This window comes from Eptatretus burgeri, chromosome 2, assembly GCF_056783735.1.
Source record: "Eptatretus burgeri isolate ZD-2024b chromosome 2, Ebu_testis_v1, whole genome shotgun sequence".
Classification (NCBI taxonomy): domain Eukaryota; kingdom Metazoa; phylum Chordata; class Myxini; order Myxiniformes; family Myxinidae; genus Eptatretus; species Eptatretus burgeri.
Genome location: NC_140962.1, coordinates 55,545,185 through 55,571,183, shown reverse-complemented (window position 1 = coordinate 55,571,183; position 25,999 = coordinate 55,545,185). Strand labels below are relative to the sequence as shown.

The 25,999-nt window shown below is 42.4% G+C and overlaps 1 protein-coding gene across 2 annotated transcripts in view; it reads left to right on the top strand.

Moving 5' to 3' along the window:
• The window catches only part of TXNDC16 (thioredoxin domain containing 16), a 131,676-nt gene that overhangs the window by 68,423 nt on the left and 37,254 nt on the right, over positions 1 to 25,999 (top strand). Inside the window, exons 11-14 of one of the 2 annotated variants that reach the window (XM_085869382.1) lie at positions 1,911 to 2,145; positions 13,101 to 13,247; positions 18,003 to 18,062; positions 19,970 to 20,141. In XM_085869382.1, the coding sequence (XP_085725508.1) occupies positions 1,911 to 2,145; positions 13,101 to 13,247; positions 18,003 to 18,062; positions 19,970 to 20,141 (614 nt within the window). The remainder of the gene's footprint in view (positions 1 to 1,910; positions 2,146 to 13,100; positions 13,248 to 18,002; positions 18,063 to 19,969; positions 20,142 to 25,999) is intronic. The other variant, XM_085869383.1, reaches the window with a different exon arrangement.

Below are 25,999 nucleotides of genomic sequence, written 5' to 3'. Positions count from 1 at the left end.
CGAGGTAGAGCTGGCTGATAAAGAGGCTGACCAAAAATGAAGCCATGCGAAAGGATAATTAAATAAGGCTGTTAATTATCTTCAAAAGGGGTGTTTAAATTAACCCCAGCACCCAATTTTCATTCATGCAAAGTTTGGGGATTTTAGGTTTCGTGGATTTGGAGTTATGGGGGAGTAGCACACACACTGACTGATGGACTGATAACTCACGGACTCACACTGACATTTATTTTTATAAATACCTATGTCTATTTACCTCTGCCAATGAAGGTGGAAGGAGGTGATGTTTTCACCCCTTTCTGTCTCATTGTTACTTGAGGAATTCTACGATTTTGTCAAGTATGTTGGTTTGTTTTGTTTGTTTGTTTATGTGTACGTCTCGCTCTACAGGTCGCATTTCGAGTCGGAATGTCATGGAACTTCACCAATGGACTTATTGGCCACCAGAATAGAACCCTATAACTTTTGGCATGTCAAGGTCAAAGGTCAAGGTCTGGAAAAATTCCTGAAAATCGCGAAAATCCGTATCTTTTAGCATGGGCCGATTTTCAAAAATTAATTTCTCCGCCAAATCTTAATGGATTCCTTTCAAATTTGAAACACGGACGTAGGAGGGGAGTATCTTTGACTGGATTAAAAATTGCTCACATCCGTTACGGATTACGGAGGTGACAGGTATTTTAATTTAATTTTTTTTTTTTTTTTTTTTTGTTTCTTTCCCCTAAAAACTATGTTTAACCCCAAAAATACCTATTATCACTCAATATTCTCGATGGTACGCGATATTGTTGAATTTCGTCAAGTCCTGGCCCGATGGGCCATTTCATTTGTTTGTCTGTTTGTGTGCAGGATATCTCAAAAAGTTGTGGACGGATTTGGATGAAATTTTTTGGACAGTTTGGGTATGTGAGAAGGACGAAGTGATTCGATTTTGGTGAAGATCTGGATCAGGCTACTGGAATTTTAAAAAGTGATTTTTCACTATGGAGAGATTGGGCCAAACACAATATATAGCACGATATCTCAAAAAGTTGTGAATTGATTCGGACGAAACTTTGTGGACTGGTTTTTGTGTGCGACAAGGACAAATTGATTCGATTTTGATGAAAATCCAAACCCTGATCCAGATAGGAGAACTCTTTAATTTTAAAATGATTCTTCACCATTGAGAGATTGGGCCAAAAATGAAATATAGCATGATATTTCAAAAATGTACTGGGCCCGATATGTTCTTGTCGATCAGGCATTGCATGGCGGAGGTATGCACTCTACCGAATTCCATTCTTATCATGTATATGTTTATATATAATGTGTGATCCATCATTTTAATGTTCTTCTGAAGCTCTTTACAAAGTGGCATGTTTAATTCAATGATGATTGTAAAATATAATAGGACCACTGGACCTGTAGCTTATTTCGGTCCTGGCCTAATTTTGTAAAGCAAATTTGGTAGCATTCTGACTGGTGGGTCTGGAGAGGAATGTTTTCGAAGGAATTCATGTGATTTTCCCAAACATTTAATAAGTCCGCCATTTTGACACTCTTCCGGTCACGTGATCTGCATGACATCCGCAATTTAACATCATGACCCTGTCCTAATGTTGTAACCCAAATTTGGTCACATTCTGTCTGGCGCGTCCAGAGAAGAAGATTCTGGAAGGATTTTTGCATGACCGCCATTTTGATACACTTCCGGTTATGGATTTCCAAGGCATGATCAGAATGTCCTGCTGGATCGGCCCAGTGGTTTGGCCGGAGAAGTCGAAATAGGAGATAGATGGACAGACAGACGGACGGTGCACAATGACAATACCTTTTCTGGCATTAAAATTTCAGATAAGCTAAAAATAACCATTTTTAAAAACCTGCTGAACTTGTCTTTTTTAACCTTTTGTGACCTTGTCCAACAGGATGATGTACTACATTTCCTCACGCTAACATCACCAGAAGCTGTCATCAATTATGTAAGACTGGAGGAGGCTCAGATGATGAAAAAGAACGACAGATCACACATGCCAGTACAACAATATTTTGAGCAATATCAGAATGAGGAAGATCGAGAAGATGAAGATGAAGAAGAAGTATATGAAGAAGAAGATGATGATGAAGAAGAAGAAGATGAGGAAGATGAGGACCCATTGTGGCGTAAGTTTTTTTTATTGTTTCTTATTTTCATGTGTTTACTCATGTGACAGAGAGCAGCAATCAGGTATAAATTATATTTTTCTTTTTTAACTGTATGCAAAAATATGGGGTCACGAAGGAGCCAAAGGATGGAGGGCAACAAGGTCACAGACTAACAGGGACTAAAAGGCGAACAGTGAGACAAAGACCTCCCACATCATGATATGAGTTGCAGAAAGGAAGGGGATGGAGGGGGGAGAAGGGGTCCACAAAGTGGAATAGAACAGGTATGTGTGTGGGAGAAAGCATGAGATGACAATGAGCAGCACTCTTTCTAGATTGGAATGAGGGACATGAGACAAGACATCGGGAATCGATTCCACAGATGAGATAACAGAGGGAGGAAGGAAGGTAGAGGTTAGCATTCAGATAGGGATGAGGGAGTTTTACTTGGTATGAGATTCTGGAAGAATGCATGTGATCTGGGGGGGGGGGGGGTTGGGAGGGATGAGACCGTGGGAGAAGTAGGCTGGAGGTGAGGCACCAAAAAACTTTGAGTACACTTACATGTCAGCATTGGGTGAGAAGTGGACTTGGCCTCCTGCCAAACTTGAAACAACAACACAGAAGTTTTCTTATACAGCTCACATAAAGTAGAATAAGTATTTTAATTTTGCACTGTCCTAGTGACATTGTAGTTGTTTCTGTTCTCCATGTTGCTTTGACCAGTTTTTAAAATAATTTTTCTGTTCATTATACCGAGTGCATGAAAATTATTGCTAATGACACGACGGGGTCCCAAGTTCCTGTAAATTGTAGAAAAATGATTGCACTATGTTTTTACCTGGACCTTAGTCTTCTTCTTTTAATGACCCATGTTATTCCCAGCTTCTTGTGTGGGTGGCTGCAAAAAGTCTTTGGCTGGGTCTTTTATGAACTGGCTTTCCAGGTCTGACATTCAACAGAAGGTGTCAGGAATTTGTAATTTGTTCATGGTGCTTGCGATAACTCATCGACCCTTTGATAAAGAAACCATTGGATCTTTGGCATCCAATAGCTAATGCTAGCAGATGGTCCACCCAGTTTATGCTAGCAGATGGTCCATCCATGTGACAGACAGCACATTTTGTGATGCGACGCGCCACCTGCAAAGCAAAAGGCTGAGTTTATGTTCAGATTGGGAAACAAACCCAGAGGAGACAACTCAAAGGTCAGTGCACTCACAATCTCTGCACCACTCTCGTTCTAAAATAATCTCAGATAAATCCGACCATTTATTATTAAGAAATGGTCCTCTCATGATTGTTTGTGGTTGATGATGTCATTATTAGTCAAAACTGGACTTGTATGTCAACAGCAATCTGAGATTCACATGTTTACTTGTGTGACAGAGAGCAGTAATTGATGATAAACTAGTAATAGGTGTCCACAACCATCCTTGACCATGATGTGGAACGTCGTCTGAGGCCCTTACGTGAATGAGATGAAATAAAAGGACTCAAATGAAAGTTCTGGTCAACACAAAGTTCAGGATAATATTTTAGTCCTCATTATCTGTTGTCTATTGTGCCGCACCGGCGGCAATTCTTCCACGCTGCTGACACGCTGCGTATGATGGAGATTAGAGATAGTGCAAGTCTAATTTTCTCGAGGGGTTATCTTCTGGTAAGGACATTTGGAATCGACATTTTTATTTGAAAAACTGCCAACTGAACGCTGATGTTGCGAGCTTGAGCTGAGAAAAGCTTTCAAGCATATAGAGCCCAACCTTGTTTTTCTTTAAATTGTGGGAAATTGATTGAGAATTCCTGCTTGGACAATTTGAACTCAAACCATCTCTAGTGGCAAGTGTAGATGTACTTGTGCTTCTGCAGCGTGCTCTCTGCACCTTTTCCAACACAAAATAAATACTCATCAACTTGTATTTTAGGACCTTCAAAGCTATCCAAACAACCAAGTTGACTGAATAAGAAATGTGTGCAATGGTAAAGGCTAGTTTCATACAAAGTTACATGATGATTTGATGGAAAATGTGGCTGGCGTTCCAAAAAGACTTTTCTGCAGGCATCGGGTTGCAGCATGTTTCACACAGAGGCGGAATAAGATTTTTTGGGGGGGCCCTGGGCACAAAAAATATTTAGGTCCAAAAAAGGCCCCAAAAAGAGGATTCTGTGTTATTTTCGCCCAATAAGACCAACCCCTGCTAAAAAAAAAAATAGAGAACTCAGTGTTATTTTTGCACTTGCTTAGCCTATGCCCTACGTAACTAATGTTGCTTTAGACTCGACTGCAAAAAATCCTGAGGAATTCCCGTCTTTTATTTTTTGCCTTTTTCCCCCATTGGAAAAAAAGTGCCATGTTCAGTTGTTCCATTACCAATCAGCTTGCTATCAAGCCAGCCACTGTTCCTTATCAACCGTTTCGTTGGAGTGCTTGCTTGAGTGCTTAAGCCACATATTCTACATTGCCAACAGCCATGTCTGCTGAACCTGAAGCTGTATCCCCTTTTGACTGTCGTTTCTCCTTGAAGTATTGCTTTATAGTTGGATTGTTTTTGAACAAAGCAACTCCTTGAGCCTCCTTTGTTTGCTTCACCTTTCTCTTTGAGCTGCCACCAAAGTCCCGCTGATCCATTTTTAGTCAGTTCTGAAGGAAGTGACTTATAAAATTGGGGTCCATGTCTGTCGATCCATCCGTCTGTCTGTCTGTCTGTCTGTCCGTCCGTCCGTCCGTCCGTCCGTCTGTCTGACCGTCCATCTGTCCACAATCAATCCTTCGATCATTATTCGGCAACCTGTGGTCAGAATGACTTGAAACTCGGAGGGATGATACGTGGGGAGGGGGGGGGAGTGCCGCAGAACCTCCCGCAATAAAATTTCGGATTTGTCACCAATTGACTTGGTTAATGTGTCTAATTAATTAATATTTAAAGTCCTAAAACTCGTAGACTATTCATAGTTTTTGCTTCTGGTTTGGTATAATGGTTCTATGGAACAATGTCTACAGCTTGTCTGAGCATTTTTTTCGAATTTTTGTCCAGGAGGAAAGATAATGAGTCTTAATGAGTATGAAGTTCACTCGGGCCGGAATAAAAACAATGAATGTTAAGGCCCAGTCACACCTTGACGTTTTAGCCAGCTTATGCCGATTTTTGGAAAATTTATCTAAAACGCTGGCGCACGTCGAATACGGTATGGGTAAGTTTGGTATACGTGAATAGAACGCTAAAGTACGCTATCATACGTCGTAGTAAGTGGAGTACGTCTTGTAATTTTAAACATGTTGAAAATTTTACGACGTACTTGCCGTATGACACACGCTCCGCATGCGATGGGAATAAGTTGTACGCACGATATGCGATCGTTGACACACATCAACACACGTTACTTGAAAGGTACTCGTAAGTTGAAACGCGTCAAGGTAATGGTTGGCGTCAGTGTTCCAGACTCCCGGTTTTTTTTTTCTTCGGTATGACGGTGTTCAGTGTACAGTGCAGTTATGATTTAAATCGTTGAGCGGCAGCCTATTAATTATTATATTATAACCACACTAGAAATCGAAGTGTCAAAATCACCATCATACCGAAGGAAGGAATAAAATAAAAAATAAAACCAGGGAGTCTGGAACACTGACGCTAACCATTACCTTGATGTGTTTCGACTTATTAGCACCTTTCAAGTAACGTGTGTCGATGTGTGTCAACGATCGCATATCGTGAGTACAACACGTTACTCATAGGTTAGAAATAAGTTTCGGGTACGCTAAACATTACCTCGACGTGTTTCGACTTATGAGTAACTTACAAGTAACGTGTGTCGACGTGTGTCAATGATCGCGTGACGTGCCTACAACTTCTGGCCAGCGTTATGCGGAACGTGTGAGTCATACGCTGGTTAAGTCTTAAAATTTCAAGCATGGAAAATTTGAGGACAACCGAAAAGTACAACATTTAAAGCCAGCGTACTACGACGTATGGCAGTGTTTTTCAGCATGCTCTCAACGTTATCAAAACTTACCCATAACGTATTCGACGTGTAGCAGCGTTTTAGACAAATTTTCCAAAAATCGGCATAAGCTGGCTAAAACGTCAAGGTGTGACTGGGCCTTTAATGAATATATTCAATATCGGTGAAGTTGGTACTGACCAGGGCCCACGGGCCGTATTATTATTTTTTTAACTGGTTGTTAAGTCTCACGGAAACTGCCATCTGACCAATGATGTTGCAAGTCATTTGCGTATTGCAACATGAGCTTATAAAATGTTTATTTTTTGCCGACAGACTTGCGATTGTTTCGTCTATTCATTTACGTAAATTACTAAAAAAAAAACTGTCGCATAATTTTAAAACAGCCCCAAGTTGGGGTTAAACAATCCATGACCATGTGATGAATCGACTCATTCTGATATAACTGTGGCGCATGTTTATGTTCACATGGATGAGAGGTGTCGAGTTCATCTTTTCATAAAGCCTCAAATGCTCGTTTCCCGATCGGCCCGTTTCCAGATTTTGTTGCAGATTGTGACCACAGTATGGTCATTCTTGTTTATAATCATTGTATTAACAAGTATTGTCTGGTTTTGCACCTTTGAGACTTGAGGGTCACACAACGCTCGAGCACAAAGAACCCCACAACAGTATGAACCTGAAACCAGCACTGAAACAGCCTGAATGGTAACTCGTACCTGGAAACATAATATTATAGTGGTGGATCTGATATAGACATTTTTATAACAGCAAATGTATTTTTCCACGTGGGGCCCTCATTGAGCTCTGGGGCCCTGGGCATGGGCCCTGTGTGCCCATGTATTTATCTGCCCCTGGTTTCATGGATAAGGAATAAATGGCCTTGTTCTGTCTTCACTCTGACTCGTTTTATATTTTTCGATGTTTTTAAATACTTTTTCGAAATTGCACAGTTCTCGAAGAATCTAGTAAGTTTTAGATTTCAAACAACAATTGTGGCAATAATGGAAACACTGATTTGATGTTGCTTTGAAAATTTAGAGTGTGATCATTATTTTGATTGTGGGTTCAGTTGATGAACCTGAACACATTGGTGTTCAAATACAAAATGCCAAATCTACTTATCCACATAACAATAGTTTAATTCCACAATACAACACTTTTTATTGACTTTTCAATAAAGTGACTTTTTATCGACTAATAACTCCTCTCCCTTCACTGTTCTTTCCAAATGCTTTCCACTCATACAGCTTATTTCCTCCTATTTTTTTGGTTTCCTTTATGGATCACTTGCAAAACCCATGTCTCGTTACATTCATGCAGTGGTACTTTTCTTCCTGCTTTGATCAATATTCCCTCCACCCTCATCACAATGCTTGCTTTCCTTTGGCAAAACTTGGAATCCAAAAAGGAAACCCAGTTTGCAATGCATATGAGCTCACAATCATCAACCCCTACATGTACATTTCCCACCCTCTGCCCACATCCAAACACCCCCAACCTCTCGTCTGCCTGCCGATGCCCTCACCTACACCTCCACCCTCAGCTCCCAATACTCCCAATAAATTTAGACAAACCCGATGTCCTTGAAGCATTCTATTCTTGTCACATCCCCAACAGACTGAAGGAACAGCGCTGCATCGACTAGGTAGTCCACTAGTTAGGCCGCTAACTAGGCCGCAATGATCTTCGGTTAATAAAGGTGCTTAAATGAATCTTTACGCGTGATTTATGTATCTCATTGCCTTTCCGATTTTTACAGCCAAGAAATTCTATGTGGACTGCATATGGATTGTTTTTAACTTATACGTTAGCCCCACCCCCCCCCCCCCCTCCCGACACCATTACACCCCAATTGTGACCTTCATTTGATGCAGATCCCTCTTGCTAATGGTCACAAGATAGCCTGGTGTTGGCTTAATGGTTAGGGTGGTAGGCTTGGGATCCTAGGTTCCTGAGTTCAAATCCTGCTCAATGGGGTTTGACAGGTGAATTAATAACAGGTGGGGTTGACTCAGCCTGTCATCCTTCCCAGGTCAGCAAAATGAGTTCCTGCTTGCTGGAATGATTGAGCCATTCAAGTATCCTGTGTCAGAGTGGTGATCTGTCCAGGATTGTGCCCAATAGCCCAGGAGACTGCTTAAACAGCACTAATGCTCTGCATAGAGTGTGGTCCCAATGGATGTGGGTTTGGATAATGGTTGCAAACATTGTTGAATACTCGCCTGAAGGAAATTTGGAGAAAACTGGGCATATTCATGCATACCTACACATGGGCGGTACATAGGCTCAGAGATGCTGGACCACACACACCTAAAGGCCCTGCCACACCTTGACGATTTAGCCAGCATATGTCTGACGTATGAAAAATTTGGCTAAAATTCTGGCACACTTCGAATACGTTATGGGTAAGTTTGTATACGTTAAGAGCATGCTGGCATATGTCGTAGTATGCTGGCATATGTTGTAGTACGCTGGCATACGTTGTAGTACGCCGAGCTGTTAGACAAATTTTCCATGCTTGAAATTTTTCGACATATGCCAGCGTATGACTCACACGTTCCGCATAATGCTGGCCATAAGTTGTAGGCACGTTACGTGATCGTTGACACACGTCGACACACGATACTTGTAAGTTACTCATAAGTCGAAACACATCGAGGTAATGGTTAGCATACCCGAAACTTATTTCTAACCTATGAGTAACGTGTTGTAGGTAAGTTACGCATTCGTTGACACACGTTACTTGTAAGTTACTGATAAGTTGAAACACGTCGAGGTAATGGTTAGCGTCAGTGTTCCAGACTCCTGGGGTTTTTTTTTTCCTTCGGTATGACGGTGATGTTGACACTTCGATTTCTAGTGCGGTTATAATATTGTCGCGGATTCGCGCCCGCCGGCGTGCGAACGGCCACGTAATTCGAATCGCGGCACGTCGCCCACCGGACGGACAATCCAGTCGTGACCCTCTCGGACTAACGCCGGGAACCAGTCACGGGTGGACCTTTCGGTCTCACCGCGATCGAGCCAATCGGCCCCCGCGTGGGATAGGGTTGCTCGCCAAATTCGACCTACCTAAGTACCCACACGGAGGGTAGACTGGGCGATCGCACCTCGCCACAGGTCGACTTCGGACACGGGCCACTTAAGCGACCCGTTCCGTACTATCGGGATAACCGAGCGGTGTTATTCGTCGGCCTCGACGGTTCGATTAATTATCGGGCGTCTTAGCCCAGGACCAACCCTTTACGTGAAGCAAGATGGGGATTCAATGAAAGAAATGACGAAGCGAAGCGGGAAAACAGTTCAACATAAAGCACATTTATTCGCGGCACACGGGAAGCACACATATACAATTCCACCAAAAGCACATGGAAAAGAAGAAGAAACACAATGCAATTTTACACAAAAAGCAAATGTAAAAGAGAAGACACAATGCAGAGCTATCCGACTACCGAGCACACGGCAACACATACAATTTTACTTCACAGACGGCGCCGACAACACACACACTCAAAGCAAAGAAAAAGAACACCCTCAAGGATGAGGCGGGCCTGGAGCCGAGACCGGGTCGGGCCTACCCGTCTGATGATGAGACGCGAAGTGGCGATGGTGCTTCAACTCCGCGGGCCTCGCGGACAGTGTCTGGTAGGGGGTGGGAAAGGGGCCCCCTTTGTCGCACTATCTCAGCGCGGGGGGAAACAGGAGGGGGTTGCTGATGCTCGGGGGAAGGAGGATTTTTATTCTGTCTCGGGTCCCGCGACGAGCGTCTCCACCTCGACCAGGTCGCGCCGTCGGCCTCCCGCCTTCAGCTCCCGGCACCGACGCGAGCACCCCCTCGTCCGTCTTCGCCGCCGCCACCTCTCCACAGCTCCGCCGACAACTCGTTCCAACGCGCAACTTCCTTCCAGCTCCACCGACGACTCTCTTGAACTCCGAACTCACTCTTTCCAACGCACACTACCTTTCTGACGAACGCAGCCGCTTATATAAGCCCCGTGGCTTCGCCTTTGACCCCCTGCCTTCGACCTTTCACCTCGCTCCCCATTGGCCCGAGAAAAAGTGGGCGTGAATGCTTTTTGATCCATGAATTTGCATATAGCGACTGCCCTCCAACGCCCTGGAGGCGGGGCCAAATCGCCCCTCGCTCACCGATTGGACGGAACAAAAGTGGGCGTGAGTCGTTTTTGATCCGTTTTTCTGCGGAAAGTCCGTGATGTTTTGTACACGCTGTTCGGTGCGCGCCCTGCACGAGTCCAGTACCGGTACCCACAAGCGGCGCAAGAACGGTGGCGATGCGACGGTTGCGAGGTGTGACGGTAAAGGTCGTGGCTGTTGTGGTGAAGCGGCGTTGTGGTGGGTGGTTGATGTTGTGATGACTGTTGAGACGTGGTTGGTGGTGGTAATAATGGCGGTTGGTCCAAAATAAAGATAGTAAAAGAAAAACGGCTATCCTGAAGAGTCGCAGCACGCATGAATGACATTTATTCCCTCTAGACAATGGGTTTGGGCCTAACTACACATATACTTACCGAGATATCTCACCTAAGGGACCTGAATGGTGGTTTGCGAATTTGGTCAACCACAACAATATAATATAATTAATAGGCTACCGCTCAATGATTTAAATCATAACCGCACTAGAAATTGAAGTGTCAACATCACCATCATACTGAAGGAAAACAAATACCAGGGAGTCTGGAACACTGAAGCTAACCATTACCTCGACGTGTTTCGACTTATCAGTAACTTATAATTAACGTGTGTCGACGTTTGTCAACGATCGCGTAATGTGCCTACAACTTATGGCCAGCGTATGCGGAACGTGTGTCATACGCCGTGTACGTCGATAAATTTTCAACATGCTGAAAATTTCTCGACGTAATCGGCATATGACGACATATGCCAGCATACTACGATGTATGCCAGCGTGCTCTTAACGTATACAAAACTTACCCATAACGTATTCGACGTGTGCCAGCTTGGTTCGGCAAATTTTTCATACATCGGCATACGCTGGCTAAAACGTCAAGGTGTGACAGTGGCTTCACTCTTCGATGTCTAGTGCGGTTATGATTTGAATCGTCGAGCCGCAGCCTATGAATAGCCTATGATCTACGGCGATACGCTGCCGCGCTATGCATAAGTTAGGCTATCGTTGGGCATAGGTTGTGAATGCCGACAACATGCTAAGCATTCGTTGGTATAAGTTATCTATATGTGATTAAAACGTTCTGTATACGTTACTAATACGTTATGCATACGTCCAACACGTTATTATACGCCCAAAACTTTTTTAAAAAACATCAATAGTTCAGCGTACACCAGCGTTTTACATACATTTTGATACCTTGCCATACGCTGGCTAAAACGTCAAGGTGTGACAGCACCTTAACGAAAGTTAAAAAATACAAATAACCACAAATATATCAGTCAATTCTGTCTGATGATAACTAAAATGGCACTTTGTGAAGTGCATACCTGTGCCAGGCTGAACACTTTAGGTTTCGTAGCCCACTGATAGGCCGGATCTGCATCTAGACCTTATCCAAAATCTGGTCGGCTTGTTTTTGTCATCTCCCCAACTCATCCACCAAGTGTCTTCTGGATCCATCCAAAACTTTATGAAATATCATGCTATATATTGTTTTTGGCCGAATAACTCAATGGTGAAGAATCGCTAAAAAGTTTTTTAAAGATCTCGTATCTGGATCCGCATTTGGATATTCAACAATATTGAATCAATTTGTCCTTGTCCCACACCCAACCTGTCACCAGGTTTCCTCTGAATCGGTCATTAACTTTTTGAGATATACTATGTATTTTTGGTCATATCTCTCAATGGTGAAGAATCACTTAAAAAATTCCAGTATCCAGATCCAGATCCAGATCCGGATCTTCGCCAAAATCTTATCCATTTGTCCTTGCCATACATGCAACCTGTCCACGAAGGTTCGTCTTAATCCGGTCCATAACTTTTTGAGATCTCCTGCTCACAGTAAGACAGATAGACAAACAAACAGGGGTGAAAAACATAACTTCAACCCACCTTCAGAGGTAGAGGTAATACAATTCACCAATTATATGCATGAAAACCAGAGACATCATATAAATAGGGGAATTATCATCCTAAATATCATACTGCCCATGTGTTTGTTTGACTTCCATGCACTCCTGAACTGCTCGACGAAAGAGTTTAAAACTCAGGGTTGTGCTTAGAAATGTGCTTCGTAAGAGAATTTTTTTTTACAATAAATACACATTCCTGGAAGAGGGAACATTACGAGAACTGAACGGCTGGATAGAAAGAGTTGAAAACTGGTCATTGTACTCGCGGGGAGCACAGGAAATTTTACAAGGTCAAACCCCCCAAAAAATTAAAGTTCAGAGTTTGGGGAGGACCCCAATTATCTCTAAGTAAGTGTATCATATAGCACCAACTGGTGGAAGTCTTATATTCTATATAGTACTATGAGAGAGACATTTGTGTGTCTGTCTATCTGTCTGTCACCATTTTTCTCAAAGATGGCCAAATGTATATTCGTCAAACTTTCAGTAGTTCATCAATGAGGGTTGGGAAGTGTTTTCGGCAAAAACAAATTTTGAAAATTTTGAAAAAAAAAGTTGGATTTTTTTTTTGGGGGGGGGGGAATTTTCTTTTGCAGCTATGTGAAAGGTAATATTAAGTAATCCCTGACCCCATTCCTTAGTGGGTGTAGGGAAGTGTTATAGATCCCACCAAAAAATTGGAATAAAATGAAATTTGATTTCTTCAAAATGCCGAGAGGATTACAATAGCACCAGGCAACACTGGCTACCCTTACCAGTAAATCATAAATCATAAAAGTTTGGGAATTCACCCATATGTAAGGGCAGGATTTTGCTCTCAGTAACCAAGTAATTACACATCCACTAAGTGGCACTGAAACATGCTAAATCGATCTCTCGCTTGCATAATGTAGTTGATGATTGCATACTGTTGCCAAACATTGACAAAACTCTTCTTTACAGTTACACAAGATGACGAGATTGCAGTGGCTCTAAGAAATGGTAAACCTTGGAATACAGAGATAGCAGTTGTTCCTGCATTGACTGACAAGTCCTTCGCGGAGCTTCCAAATTTACAAGGAAGTCATATTCTGCTGTTTTACTTCAGCTGTAAGTTTTATTATAAAATAAATACTTTTACATTGTGTAAACAGCCATTAAGATTGAGAATCTTATTCTTTGGAGAATAAACATGAAATTCTTACCCCGAGATTTTTGACCAGAAATACATCTTCAACTTTCACAGGTTCATGATAGAAGCTGAAGTAACTTTTAAAGAAATACATTTATGCATTTTTTTTTTCTCTTGTTATTGTGCAATAAATTATTTTTAATTTATTATAAAGGAACACAGATTGTAGAATTATTTTTCCATGAATTGCTGACTTTCATTTGTGGTCAGCATTTTTGAAACATGAGCTTATCATGGAGTATGATAGTACTCCATATGATGGGATGGCACAGGAAAAAAATGACTACCTATTCAAATGTGTACAAAATTATATGCTTAAAAACTACTCTGGAGTGAAGTCATAAGCATAACTAACAAGAATGAAAAAGATGCCAAAAATACATCGCTAAAGTTGGTTCCTTCGAGAGAGAACAACAGAGGTTGCAGGTGTGTGAGAACAACTGGGTCAGGAGGATTGCGGGAGTTAAGAGGGTGGATAAATGGAGGATGGATGAACTTCCTGAAAAAGTTCGATAGATCATAATATCGCTGAATTCTTCATCCTTAGAAATGTTGATAAATGTCATCGTGCCGAGGACAATAATGGCTCAAGCAATTACAATGATAAAAATGGGAGGAAGCGACATTCTCTCTTGGGCATTGCACCCGTACCATAACAATTTTCTTTTAAAATCAGATTTTTAAAATTGCACCACAAAAGAGCTCTGAAGTGATGACGTCATGTTGGCATGATTCTTGTAGAATATGACCGCCATAGCTTTGTGAAGATGGTACAGTGATTCGTTCCAGATTGTAATCACCAATCATTGGGTTATACCTGCAGCATTTATCATTTTCCGAAGGAACCAAGTGTTAAGCATTGATGGATTGAACAAACGCTGATTTATCGCTTTTATTCTTTTTATCTTTCTATTCCGTTTATCAGGGTGAGGTCCGTTGGTACCAAGCTTCTGCCCTGCCTTAACCATGATATTCCTCCTCTTCCACCTGTCCTCACCCAACTCAATCCACTCCCCAAACACCCCCACATTATTGACATCACGCCTCACACAATCTTCCCATTTCAACCACAGTCTACCTCCCTCAACCTATCCACTCTCTTTGCCATTCTTTGTTCCTCTAACTGCACCATGTGACCAGCCCACTTCAGCCGGATTTTTTTATCAGTCTTCCCGTCAAGTTCAACTACACACCAATTTCCTCCCTCAGTTTATCCATCCTCTTGTTATCCACCCTCCTCACTCCCACAATCCTCCTGACCCAGTTGTTCTCACAGACCTGCAACCTCTGTTGTTCTCTCTTTGTCAGTGCCACTGTTTCATCACACGCAAGACACCAGAACTTTCTGTTTCAATTATCTTGATATCTTTCTGTCTGCTAATTTTATTCTATCAAAGCAAATTTGAAATCAGTGTGAAAGATACATATATACTTGCGAATACCACCATTCGCTTCACTGAGTTAAAGGGAAGGGGAGGGGTCGACTTGCATTTGGGAGGGGGGACTGGAGTGGAAGCGGAGGGAATGGTCCCAACTGCCGGCATTAGTATAGTATTGAACAAAATGGGAAACATTAGAACAGCACATTCAAACAGGATAGCAAAACTACTTGTCACTTTCAAACAGAATATACTATTTTTAAAGAGATTATAACATGGGCTTCCCTTGAGATTTCATCATGGGCATCAATCCCTTCCCTCCATCCATCCATCCATCAATCCCTTCTATCCATCCATTCCTTCCATCCCATCCATCCATTCCTTCCCTCAATCCATCCCTTCCATCCATCCTTCCCTACATCCATCCATTGATAAGGAACGACAGCCTTGGCACCGCATTATAATGCAGGGCACAACACAGGGAGGTGGGGCCTAAACTTTGTGCATAGTTCGATGTGCTTTTGATTGTGTTGGGCTGCGCTGTCGCTGATGAATTACCATTCAGCGATGAAACCGGTCTGGCAGCTGAGGGTGTGTATAGCATTGGGATTCTCATGTGTGTACTATTTGTTAATGTCTTTACAGCTGTGGAGGAACTCTGGGAAGGGTCTAAAACAGCAAAGGGCTTACCTTGGTAGCCTTTCATGGTTGCTTTATGTAGCTTTTTTCAGCTTGAAGAGCATTGGAGAAGTAAATTTATTAATATAATCCGAGCCACCTGGGTTTAGTTTATCAGGTGAGAGCTAATTGGTTATTCCCTCCATTCATTGGTGAGAGATGTGAGTGGGTCTTTGTTTTTTTCATATATATATATATATATATATATATATATATATATATATATATATATATATATATATATATATATATATATATATATATATATATATATATTTTTTTTATTTCTTTAATTTAGTTTCTACCGAGATGTGCAGACAGACACCCAAGCACCAATTCATGTCCTTGTAGCTGCCATGTAATTGTGCTGTTCTGGATTTGGGAGTTTGGTGGTTCAAACCCTGTTCTCGTCATACCAACAACTTTAAAAATGGTACGTGTTGCTTCCTTACTTGACACTCAGAATTCCAAAGATAGTGCATGGCCAAACAACGCTGGGAAGGCAATAGTAAACCACCTAGTATTGTTGTGGGCCGTGGGTCCGTGGCGAGGACGACCACTAGACAGAGCAGTTGGGCCGTCTCCCACCGAAGATCGGAATTAAAAGATCATCACCACAGATAACTCCGGAGTCGTCGGGTCACTCAAAGGACCGTGGTCACCAATATTTTGACGGCGTGAGGTAGGGTCCACTTGTGTATTCCAATTTACCTAAGTACTCACGTCTTCTAGCTACCGGGGAAGCCACACCCTCGGCCAACTCTGTCCGAACTGAGTCGCATGTACCGACTCGGGTCCGGCGTAACCGAGCGGGAGTTACCAGAGCCGCGCCGGTTCCAAAGACAAGTTATGGCACAGACGGCCTCACTCTTTCTCAAGCCCGCACCGTGCTGGGTCAATGGAAGAAAGCACAGACAATGAGCTGGTACATTTCGCAGATATTTATTTACAATAGGGAGGGAGACACAGAGCAGACTTAATCACAAATATAATGCAATGTACAATGAGCAATCAACACTTATACAATTTCTACCTAACAGACTGGTGCCGCACACACACACACACACACACACACACACACACACACACACACACACACACACACACACACACACACACACACACCCAAAAGAAATGGGGCCGGTTGGTCTTTATTTGACCCTTCAGCTTGGGAGGGAAGGCGAGCTGAGGGTAGAGCCTGGTCTTGCACCTGCCTGCCTTGTGCGGTAACGTCGATCTTGTCAGGTGGTGGGACCCGAACCCGCGCCAATATACCAGGTACCGAGGGACCAATGATTCAGCCACGGACGCCAGCCAGCTCGAATAATGACGAGGCGAGGGATCACTGTGAAGAGACCAGAGCCAGCGACAAGACGAGACCAGCCACAAGATGACTGCGCCATCCCATCTATTTCTTCTCCGACCGGGGTCGGGGGGGGGGGGGACGTGTCTCACGTCACCGCACCCCTCATTCGCCAGGGGAAATCTGCCGTCTCTCCATGATTGATCGGGGGCGTGTCGGGGCGTCTCGATCCCCTGCCCCCCGAATAGACTCTGCTATTCTCTTGGAGCTCGCTTTGCGCCCATTGGCTGAAAGGCAGCAAACGCGCTTGCACCCTTCCGATTGGCCGCCGTCTGGAGTCAGAACTTCAGTGTTCAGCACGCCATTGTGCGGGGAATGGTCCATAGTGTTGTTGTTATTTTTGTAGATATAAATTCTAGAGCTAAGAAAATAACTCACAGCGCACATACGAAATTAACCCATTAGACAGAAGGACGGGACCCTAACTATAAACACATACTTATCAAAATAACTGAACTGCGGGGACTCTGGCTGTTTGTGTGCAAAAGGTTTTCAAATCTGTAACAGTATAACCCTGGCTAATAAACTGGTTATTTTACAGCTTGGCGCATGGTTCATCATGTATGATAGATTCAACAAAAGAAGCAATACTGACAAACTGACATTGGCATCCAGACCTGGATAAATAGTTAAATAAGTCAGAACAAACTTTTTTAATTTTACTTTAAAGAAAACACATTTGGGATGGAATCCCCCTCGCCCCCCCCCAAAAAAAGCAAAAAAAACCCAAAACAACAACAACAACAAAAAAAACAACTAAACAAGATAGGAAGGAATGATAATGTGTGAAGAGATGTTGTGATGGCAATCTGGAAAAGGATTTTGGTGTCATTCCTACTTGTCATTTATTGTCATTCCTTATTTGTCATTCCTTCCTATATTGTTTCGTTGTTATTTGGGGATTCCATCCCTGCATGTTCCTTCATTTAAAAAAATACTTTTTTTCTGACTTGTTCATGTATGTACATATAGAGTTATCAACAAGCGAGGGGCTTTTTTTTCTTCTTTTAGTCACAAAAAAGGTCATTCACCAAAGTAATGCAGGAAATCTCAATGCCAGAGGAGGCCAATGGGCCCATCATGCCTGTGTCATCCATTCTCCTCAACCCAACCCTTCCACCCAATCCAGAAATACACTAACCCTGACACATACTGTTTGTGCAAAGGTATTTTTTTTTGATCACCTATTTATTGTCACCATTTATGTTCTCTGACATTTGTCACATGTACCCACCCTTTACTCTGATCACCAGGGGACATTGTTTCGCAAGCATTTTTACCTACTTACGTTGAGGTGGCCAAGAAAGTGAAAGGTATGTACTTTCTGTTATTTGAATAACATAATGGTTCCAGTATAAAGCTGGTGTACCATGTTAAGGCAACTAAATTAGGATTCAGTTGTGAGGTCATAACTTTATTTCAACTGATTAAGTTTCAGAGGATGCTTCAACCCAAAAATGCTTCAAGGCAAGGGTCCAGTAAAAAGTAATTTATAATTTGTGGAAATTTAGTAATAAAGATTGTGGACCTTATTTGTATCTTAAACTTGTGGTTGCTCCACATCAGTGTGCCCTGTGCTCAAGGCACAGGACACAATGATTTGTCACATCAAAGCAACACATTATAACCTTTTTGGACTTCAACCTGTGTGCGAATAAACGAGTTGTCAACAAATTTTGCACTTTCAGCCCAAGTCAGTTTGAGGAATATTTATTGAACAGTTAAATTGTCCACCTCATATGTGTGTGTGTCAATAAAATGTTAACCACTTCAAAACTTTATTAACCAAAACATTGAGTAATAAAACAAAAAATTCACTCTGAAAATGAAAATCAAATCATGGAGAAATGAAACTCATGATGCGTTAATGCACTTGTAGTTTAGGTGTTTGATGTGAGCATCCTCACGCACACAATATGCCTTCACACGGATTGAGAACTTTTCAATGACGTTTCTGCAAGTTTTACTGGTTACTGTCTGCACATAAGCCTCAACTGCTGCCTTCAGATCATGTTCAGATCTGGGGTGTTCCTTGTAGACGTTATCCTTACAAACTCCCCAGAGGAATAAAATCCCGTGGATTGAGTTCGGGGCTGTGTGGAGATCATTCATTTTCCATACGCAAATTGAGAAGTCGTTGTCCGAATTTTTGACGCAGAAAGGCAATTGTTTCATTGGCTGTATGCAGGGTAACACCCTCTTGCATGCACCACTGTCGCCAGAGGGCTGCAGTGCTCATCGATTGCTTCAAGTCTTCGTAAAATGTGTTGACAATTGACCGGTATCGTTCTTGATTAAGGATAACCGTTGTTCCATTTTTGTCTTCAAACCAATACGGCCCAAACACACCTCTATAGCTGACAGTCACAAAAGCGGTCACTTTCTGACCCTCAAGTGACTTCTCTTCGACCTCATCTAGGTGTTGACTTCCCCAGAAAATGTTGTTGTGTGAATTGACAGCACCATTGATGTGAAAGTGTGCCTCCTCACTAAACCACACATCGTGAATCCAATTTGGGTTTGCCTCCATCTTCTGCTGCAGAATCTCACAGATAGCGACTCGTGCTGCTTTAACCCTATCAGTCAATTTATGGGCTGTTGTAATGTGGTAAGGAAAGAGGTTTAAATCTTGTTTCATTATTCTTCTGATACTGCTGGGAGTGAGACCCGGTTCAGCCGATCTTTGTGGATGCAATTTCTTTGGACTTTGCATGACTGACTCACCAACTCATTCCATGTTTCCTTCGCACCGTACACTTATTGGGGACCGGAACTTCCCTTGTTAATGTTGAGAATCGTCCCTTCACTTTTGAACTTTTTCACAAGTTTCCAAATGGCTGGCTTGTTTCTTGGATGCGCTCCATATTCAGTACAGAACCTCGGCTGGAGGGAAGCAATTGATTTGGTCTCAAAATACCACTTGGCAATGTTTACTCTTTGCTCCATAGAAAACGTCATTTTTTTCTCTCGAATACTTTGGTTATGCTTGAATGACTTCGCCAAAGATCATTGGTTATTCTTGCTAACCAAAATTTTTTTAGGTAATGACTAAAAGCACAAAGGTCATTTGAAGCAGTTAATCTTTTATTGACACACGCTTACATTAATCTGAGCAACGCATTACAGGTTTCAGCTTCACCTGGTTTATTTTGAGTCGTATGTCGAAATCTGTTATCGGCATATGGAATCGAACTGGCCAAGTATTCCTGACTGTATGCAGAAATGGATGATCAAGTTTCGGTGTGGCGTGTGGATTGCGGTGACTGGACTGACGTGTGTTCCAAAGCCGGAATCTCTCACTTTCCCAGAATTCTCCTCATGGCGGGCACTCAGCCGACCTTACTTTACCATAACATGCTGGCAGAGGAGTCTTTGTTGAGTTGGATAAAGCTGTGAGTAATTAAGAGACATCGTGCTGAATTAACACACACTACAAGCTTTTATGCAAGAAAATATTTGGCACAAGAAGAGGGTGTTTCAGCCAATATTCCATGTGTAATGTCTCCAAGTTTACTTTAATTACTTGCATACCTTTCAAGACTGCTAACACATCTAATCCTTTTACAATCATGGTTTTCTCAATAAGGCGTCTGCAGTATGGTAAATACATGTGTGCATAATTTTTCATCCAGTATTTTGTTCTTTGTTTCTCTGAAATATCATCCAGCCAAGCCATCGTCATCTCTTAAACTTGTTGCTTCAATGAGTTCAGAAAAATATCTCAATTAGCTTACCAATTATAAGCATATTTCCTACTAGATCAGACTTTATAAGTACTAGAGACTGCTATTTTCAAATACAATACTTTGTGACATACTTAAGGCCAAGTTTTCACATCACCTTAATTTGATCATTCTCCTTCTAATAACTCATCTATGTGGAAGTTTATTCATGTTGATTCAATACCACTCACTTTTTTCTTCAAACTTTGTGCTCACACCATCGATGCCTGCAAGTATGTATTGAAATACTTTTCGTAAATGTGGGGAAAAATCACCTCCTTATTCAAAATGACAACACATATAGTCTATCAAATCAATACAATTTATGAAATCTGCTCTTTTTTGCTCGTTTACGCCAAAGGTGAATTGAGCTCTTAAAGTCATAATGATGCCCTTCAATCAATAAGTCGGTCAGTCGGGAAATGGGTTCATTAACAAATTTTTCGTTTTCAATACTCCTTCAAGGTGGCTCAATGGATCTTTTTGTAACTTGGCATGATGATTCATGACGTCAATGCGCAAAAACTAATGGAGTCCCCTTTTCAATTTCCATCTTGGTGGTGAAATAATTAACTATTAAAAATGTAATCTACGTTTGTATGTCCATCACATATTGCGAGATTCCATCATCTCACAAGATTGATCATTAAATTACAAAAAAAAAACGATGTTTGTCATCATTTCATTTGAACCTCTTAAAGGGAAATCTAAATGCTCAGACCACCTCAACGCTAATCTATCCCTTGATACACACAAAATCGATATGATGTGTCTTTTTACCAATTTTTAAATTGTAAAGAAGGAAAATTTGCGATTAAAAGTCGAATTCTTTTTCGTCTTCAGATTAGCCGTGATGTCACATCGGGAAGTGGACTGTCATTTCTGTACTGTCTCTGGGTTGCATCGCGGTACGATTTAACTCAAACGGCATATAATTTTTGATTTTCCACAAATATGCCGAGTCGACGCGTCCTTGGTGCTTGCATAGTAATAGAAACCAAGATGGTTTCATGCTACAACAATGGCCAAAAGACCCGAAGTTTTCCAGAAATTAGATGAGGATTGTCAAAAATACCAGAGTGTGGATCAGGCCGACAAAATATCCGCTCTTGTGCTCGTAACATGTCACATAGCACTGTTATGAAACAACAGCGATGGCTAGATGTTGTGGTTATCCTCCATGATTGAGAGAGGATGCCATCCCCACCATTAAGCGGAAGAAAAAGACTGCTCAAAACTGTAACACCATCTCTACCCAGCTAGCAGCATGTGTACACAGGTGAGTTGAGCTGTGAATCAAGCACCTGTTGCCATTGCCTGGCAGTTACTACTAGAGCACCTGAAAATAATTAGCTATTATCAACACAAATTTCTGGAAGTCAAATGAACCGCCATCTATTTATAATGGAGAGAAAGTATGTATATAGGTATGTATGCATGTATTATGTACTCCTCCGAGAGGATTTGACCTCGGGCGCAAAAACCTTCAGGGTTCTCTCTCCCCCCCCCCTTCCAAACCCCAGCACCACTAACTTTTACACGATCCATCATAAACCCTCACCCCTACAATGCCCACCCCATCCCACACATTCCCCTCACAATCCCCCATCAACCATCACACATAAAACCCACCACCATCCCACATCCCCTCTCCCCCCTAGCACTACCCACCCACCCTCCACTGGGACAGGATCTTGATATGGCACAAACATGGCACCACAGCATGAACATGGCATGACAGCACAAATACGGCATGACACAGCAGCACAGCACAACAGCACAAATATGGCATGACAGCACCACAGTATGAACATGGCATGACAGCACAAATACAGCATGACACAACACCACAGTATGAACAAGGCATGACAGCACAAATACAGCATGACACAGCACCACAGCACGGACACAGCACAACAGCACAAATATGGCATGACACAGCACCACAGCATGAACACGGCATAACAGCTCAAATACGGCGTGACACAGCACCACAGCACGAACATGGCATGACAGCACAAATACGGCATGACAGAACCACAGCATGAACATGGCACAACACAGCACCACAGCATGAACATGGCATGACACAGCACAAACACGGTTCAAACATGGCACAAACATGACAGGAATATGGCACAAATATGGCATGACAGCACCACAGCATGATCATGGCATCACAGCATGATCATGGCATGACAGCACCACAGCATGATCATGGCATGACACACAGCATGAACACGGCACCACAGCATGATCATGGCATGACACAGCACAAACACGGTACAAACACAGCACAAACATGGCATGACAGCACCACATCATGAACACGGCAAGACCAGACACACAAATTGGGTTTGGGGAAAGTATGAAATGGGATGATCCTGTAACATACAAGACACCTGGTCAGCCTGCAATGGTGGGGCAAAATATTCATCACCCATTTTGCAAATCGTATTTATAAATGATCAGGAAAGCTCATTTCATTGCTACTGATCAGCTTCACAGCCGATGACAACGATGCTGTTGTGATTTGAATGAAATTAGAAATGCCTGAAAGATTGTGTTTTTCTTTCTCTATATCTGTAGGGAATCCTTAGTTGTAGGTAAAATGGGGTTAGGAAACGGAAACCATCGTTTGTATTGGTTGGCAGGGAAGGCACAGCCGTTTGGCGTAAATTTATCCCAGTAGATGACATACCGAGCAACAACATATTCAGTCTTATTCGAATAAACACTATGACTTATTTTGCACGTGAAGTACTCTGTGAACGCATCTGAAAGAAATTTTAGCCGATGGAAAATCTCGTACCCATTCATTGCTTCCTATACAAGTGAGATCCTACTGACTCTATCTCATCTATCTATCTCTATCGAGCACAGTGATTATCTCATCTATCTCTCTCTCTCTCTCTCTCTCTCTCTCTCTCTCTCTCTCTCTCTCTCTCTCTCTCTCTCTCTCTCTCTCTCTCTCTCTCTCTCTCTCTCTCTCTCTCTCTCTCTCTCTCTCTCTCTCTCTCTCTCTCTCTCTCTCTCTCTCTCTCTCTCTCTCTCTCTCTCTCTCTCTCTCTCTCTCTCTCTCTCTCTCTCTCTCTCTCTCTCTCTCTCTCTCTCTCTCTCTCTCTCTCTCTCTCTCTCTCTCTCTCTCTCTCTCTCTCTCTCTCTCTCTCTCTCTCTCTCTCTCTCTCTCTCTCTCTCTCTCTCTCTCTCTCTCTCTCTCTCTCTCTCTCTCTCTCTCTCTCTCTCTCTCTCTCTCTCTCTCTCTCTCTCTCTCTCTCTCTCTCTCTCTCTCTCTCTCTCTCTCTCTCTCTCTCTCTCTCTCTCTCTCTCTCTCTCTCTCTCTCTCTCTCTCTCTCTCTCTCTCTCTCTCTCTCTCTCTCTCTCTCTCTCTCTCTCTCTCTCTCTCTCTCTCTCTCTCTCTCTCTCTCTCTCTCTCTCTCTCTCTCTCTCTCTCTCTCTCTCTCTCTCTCTCTCTCTCTCTCTCTCTCTCTCTCTCTCTCTCTCTCTCTCTCTCTCTCTCTCTCTCTCTCTCTCTCTCTCTCTCTCTCTCTCTCTCTCTCTCTCTCTCTCTCTCTCTCTCTCTCTCTCTCTCTCTCTCTCTCTCTCTCTCTCTCTCTCTCTCTCTCTCTCTCTCTCTCTCTCTCTCTCTCTCTCTCTCTCTCTCTCTCTCTCTCTCTCTCTCTCTCTCTCTCTCTCTCTCTCTCTCTCTCTCTCTCTCTCTCTCTCTCTCTCTCTCTCTCTCTCTCTCTCTCTCTCTCTCTCTCTCTCTCTCTCTCTCTCTCTCTCTCTCTCTCTCTCTCTCTCTCTCTCTCTCTCTCTCTCTCTCTTCATACATGTTAAGAAAACCACAGCAGAGGAAGCAGGAATCGCAACATCTTCCTCTTTTTATTTTATTTTTACAAGGTCTGAGTCTCGTGATGGAGCCGTCATCCAAATAACACATACACATGCAATCAAACACATGAAGCAATACTGGCCAAACACAACCTCTGACCTTTGATGAAGTGATGTCACTTCATTGGCACTCAAGGTATCAATGATATCATCATTGTGACTAAAATTGATGTCACTTTTCTCTCTGCAGTCAGTGGGGCAATTAACAAGACTAAACTCTAAATGTTCAGCATTAAGCAAGGAAGCAGAACATACCATTTTTTAAGTCTTTGGTATGTCTCAGCCAGGGTAAGAATCGAACCGCCGACCTCTAAGACTCGGAGCAGATGCTCTAAACATTATGCCGCTGAGTCCAGTATGTCTGGTATCCCTTGTCTGTTTCACCCAATATAATTTGTCCTCACCTCTGTTTGCCATCACTTTGGCATATTGATGACTGTGGAAGGCTGAAGGTTGTGGCTGAGAGAACTTGAGTGGATGATGCTTTGCTGATAATTAATTTAAAAAGTGTTATCAATTTACAATACTTGCTGGATCATTTTATCATTATTTTTTGTCAATCGTCATTTCAACTGCAGTTACAGATATAATGTAGCAGTTAGACGACCCCAAATGTTAAGGTCACACATCTCCCTTTTAAAAAGCGTCTCATGCTTTATTACCTCCACCACCGAAGGTGAAGGATGTTATGTTTTCACCTCCTTTCTGTCTGTTTGTTTGTTAATTGCTGGAATCCTTCGGATTTAGGCAATTATGTTGGTCGGTTGTGTGTGTCATTCTGTGTCTGACTGTCTGTCTGTTTGTTTGTGTGTTTGTTTACCCTATAGCAGCCACACCATTTCAGCGATCATGACCAAACTGAGTACAGACGTCGGCCATGGTCCAACTTAGACACTTGTCGTTTTTGGCAAATCTTGGTCAAAGGTCAGGGTCAAGGTCACCGAAAAACCGAAATTCTTATTTTCGCAATAACGTCTGCTAAAATGGCCATATCGACTTCAAACCAAATCCAAAATGTGCATCTTCCAATACTGCATCCAACCATCTGTCTCATTGGGGTGTCACACCAACACCCTTCTTAGTGGTCGGGTCAAAACTTTCAAATTGCGATAAAAACGCCATTTCAAGTGCGATTGACTTCCAAGTTATGATCATGACCAAACTAAGTGCTATAACTCATTAAACAGTAGCACTATCGACTTAGAAGAACCAAATTGATTTCCAGGTTTTTGTTTTTTCAGAGATCATGGAGATATGACAGTTATTCCGGCAATTCCTTGCTCAACAAGCAATTTCATTTGTTTGTTTGTGTACAGGATATCTCAAAAAGTTGTGCACGGTTCCGGATGAGATTTTGTGGATGGGTTGGGTGTGTGACAAGGGTGAACTTATTCGATTCTGGTGAAGATCCAGATCCGGATCTGACTACTATAATTTTTTAAAGAGATTCTTCACCATCGAGAGATACAGCAAAAAACGAATCATAGCACAGTATCTCAAAAAGTGGTTGATGGATTCGGATGAAACATGATGGACAGGTTGGGTGTGCGACAAGGAAGAATTGCTTCGATGTTGGTGAAGATCTGAATCCGGATCTGGATAAGATAATTATTTAATTTTAAAGTGATTCTTCA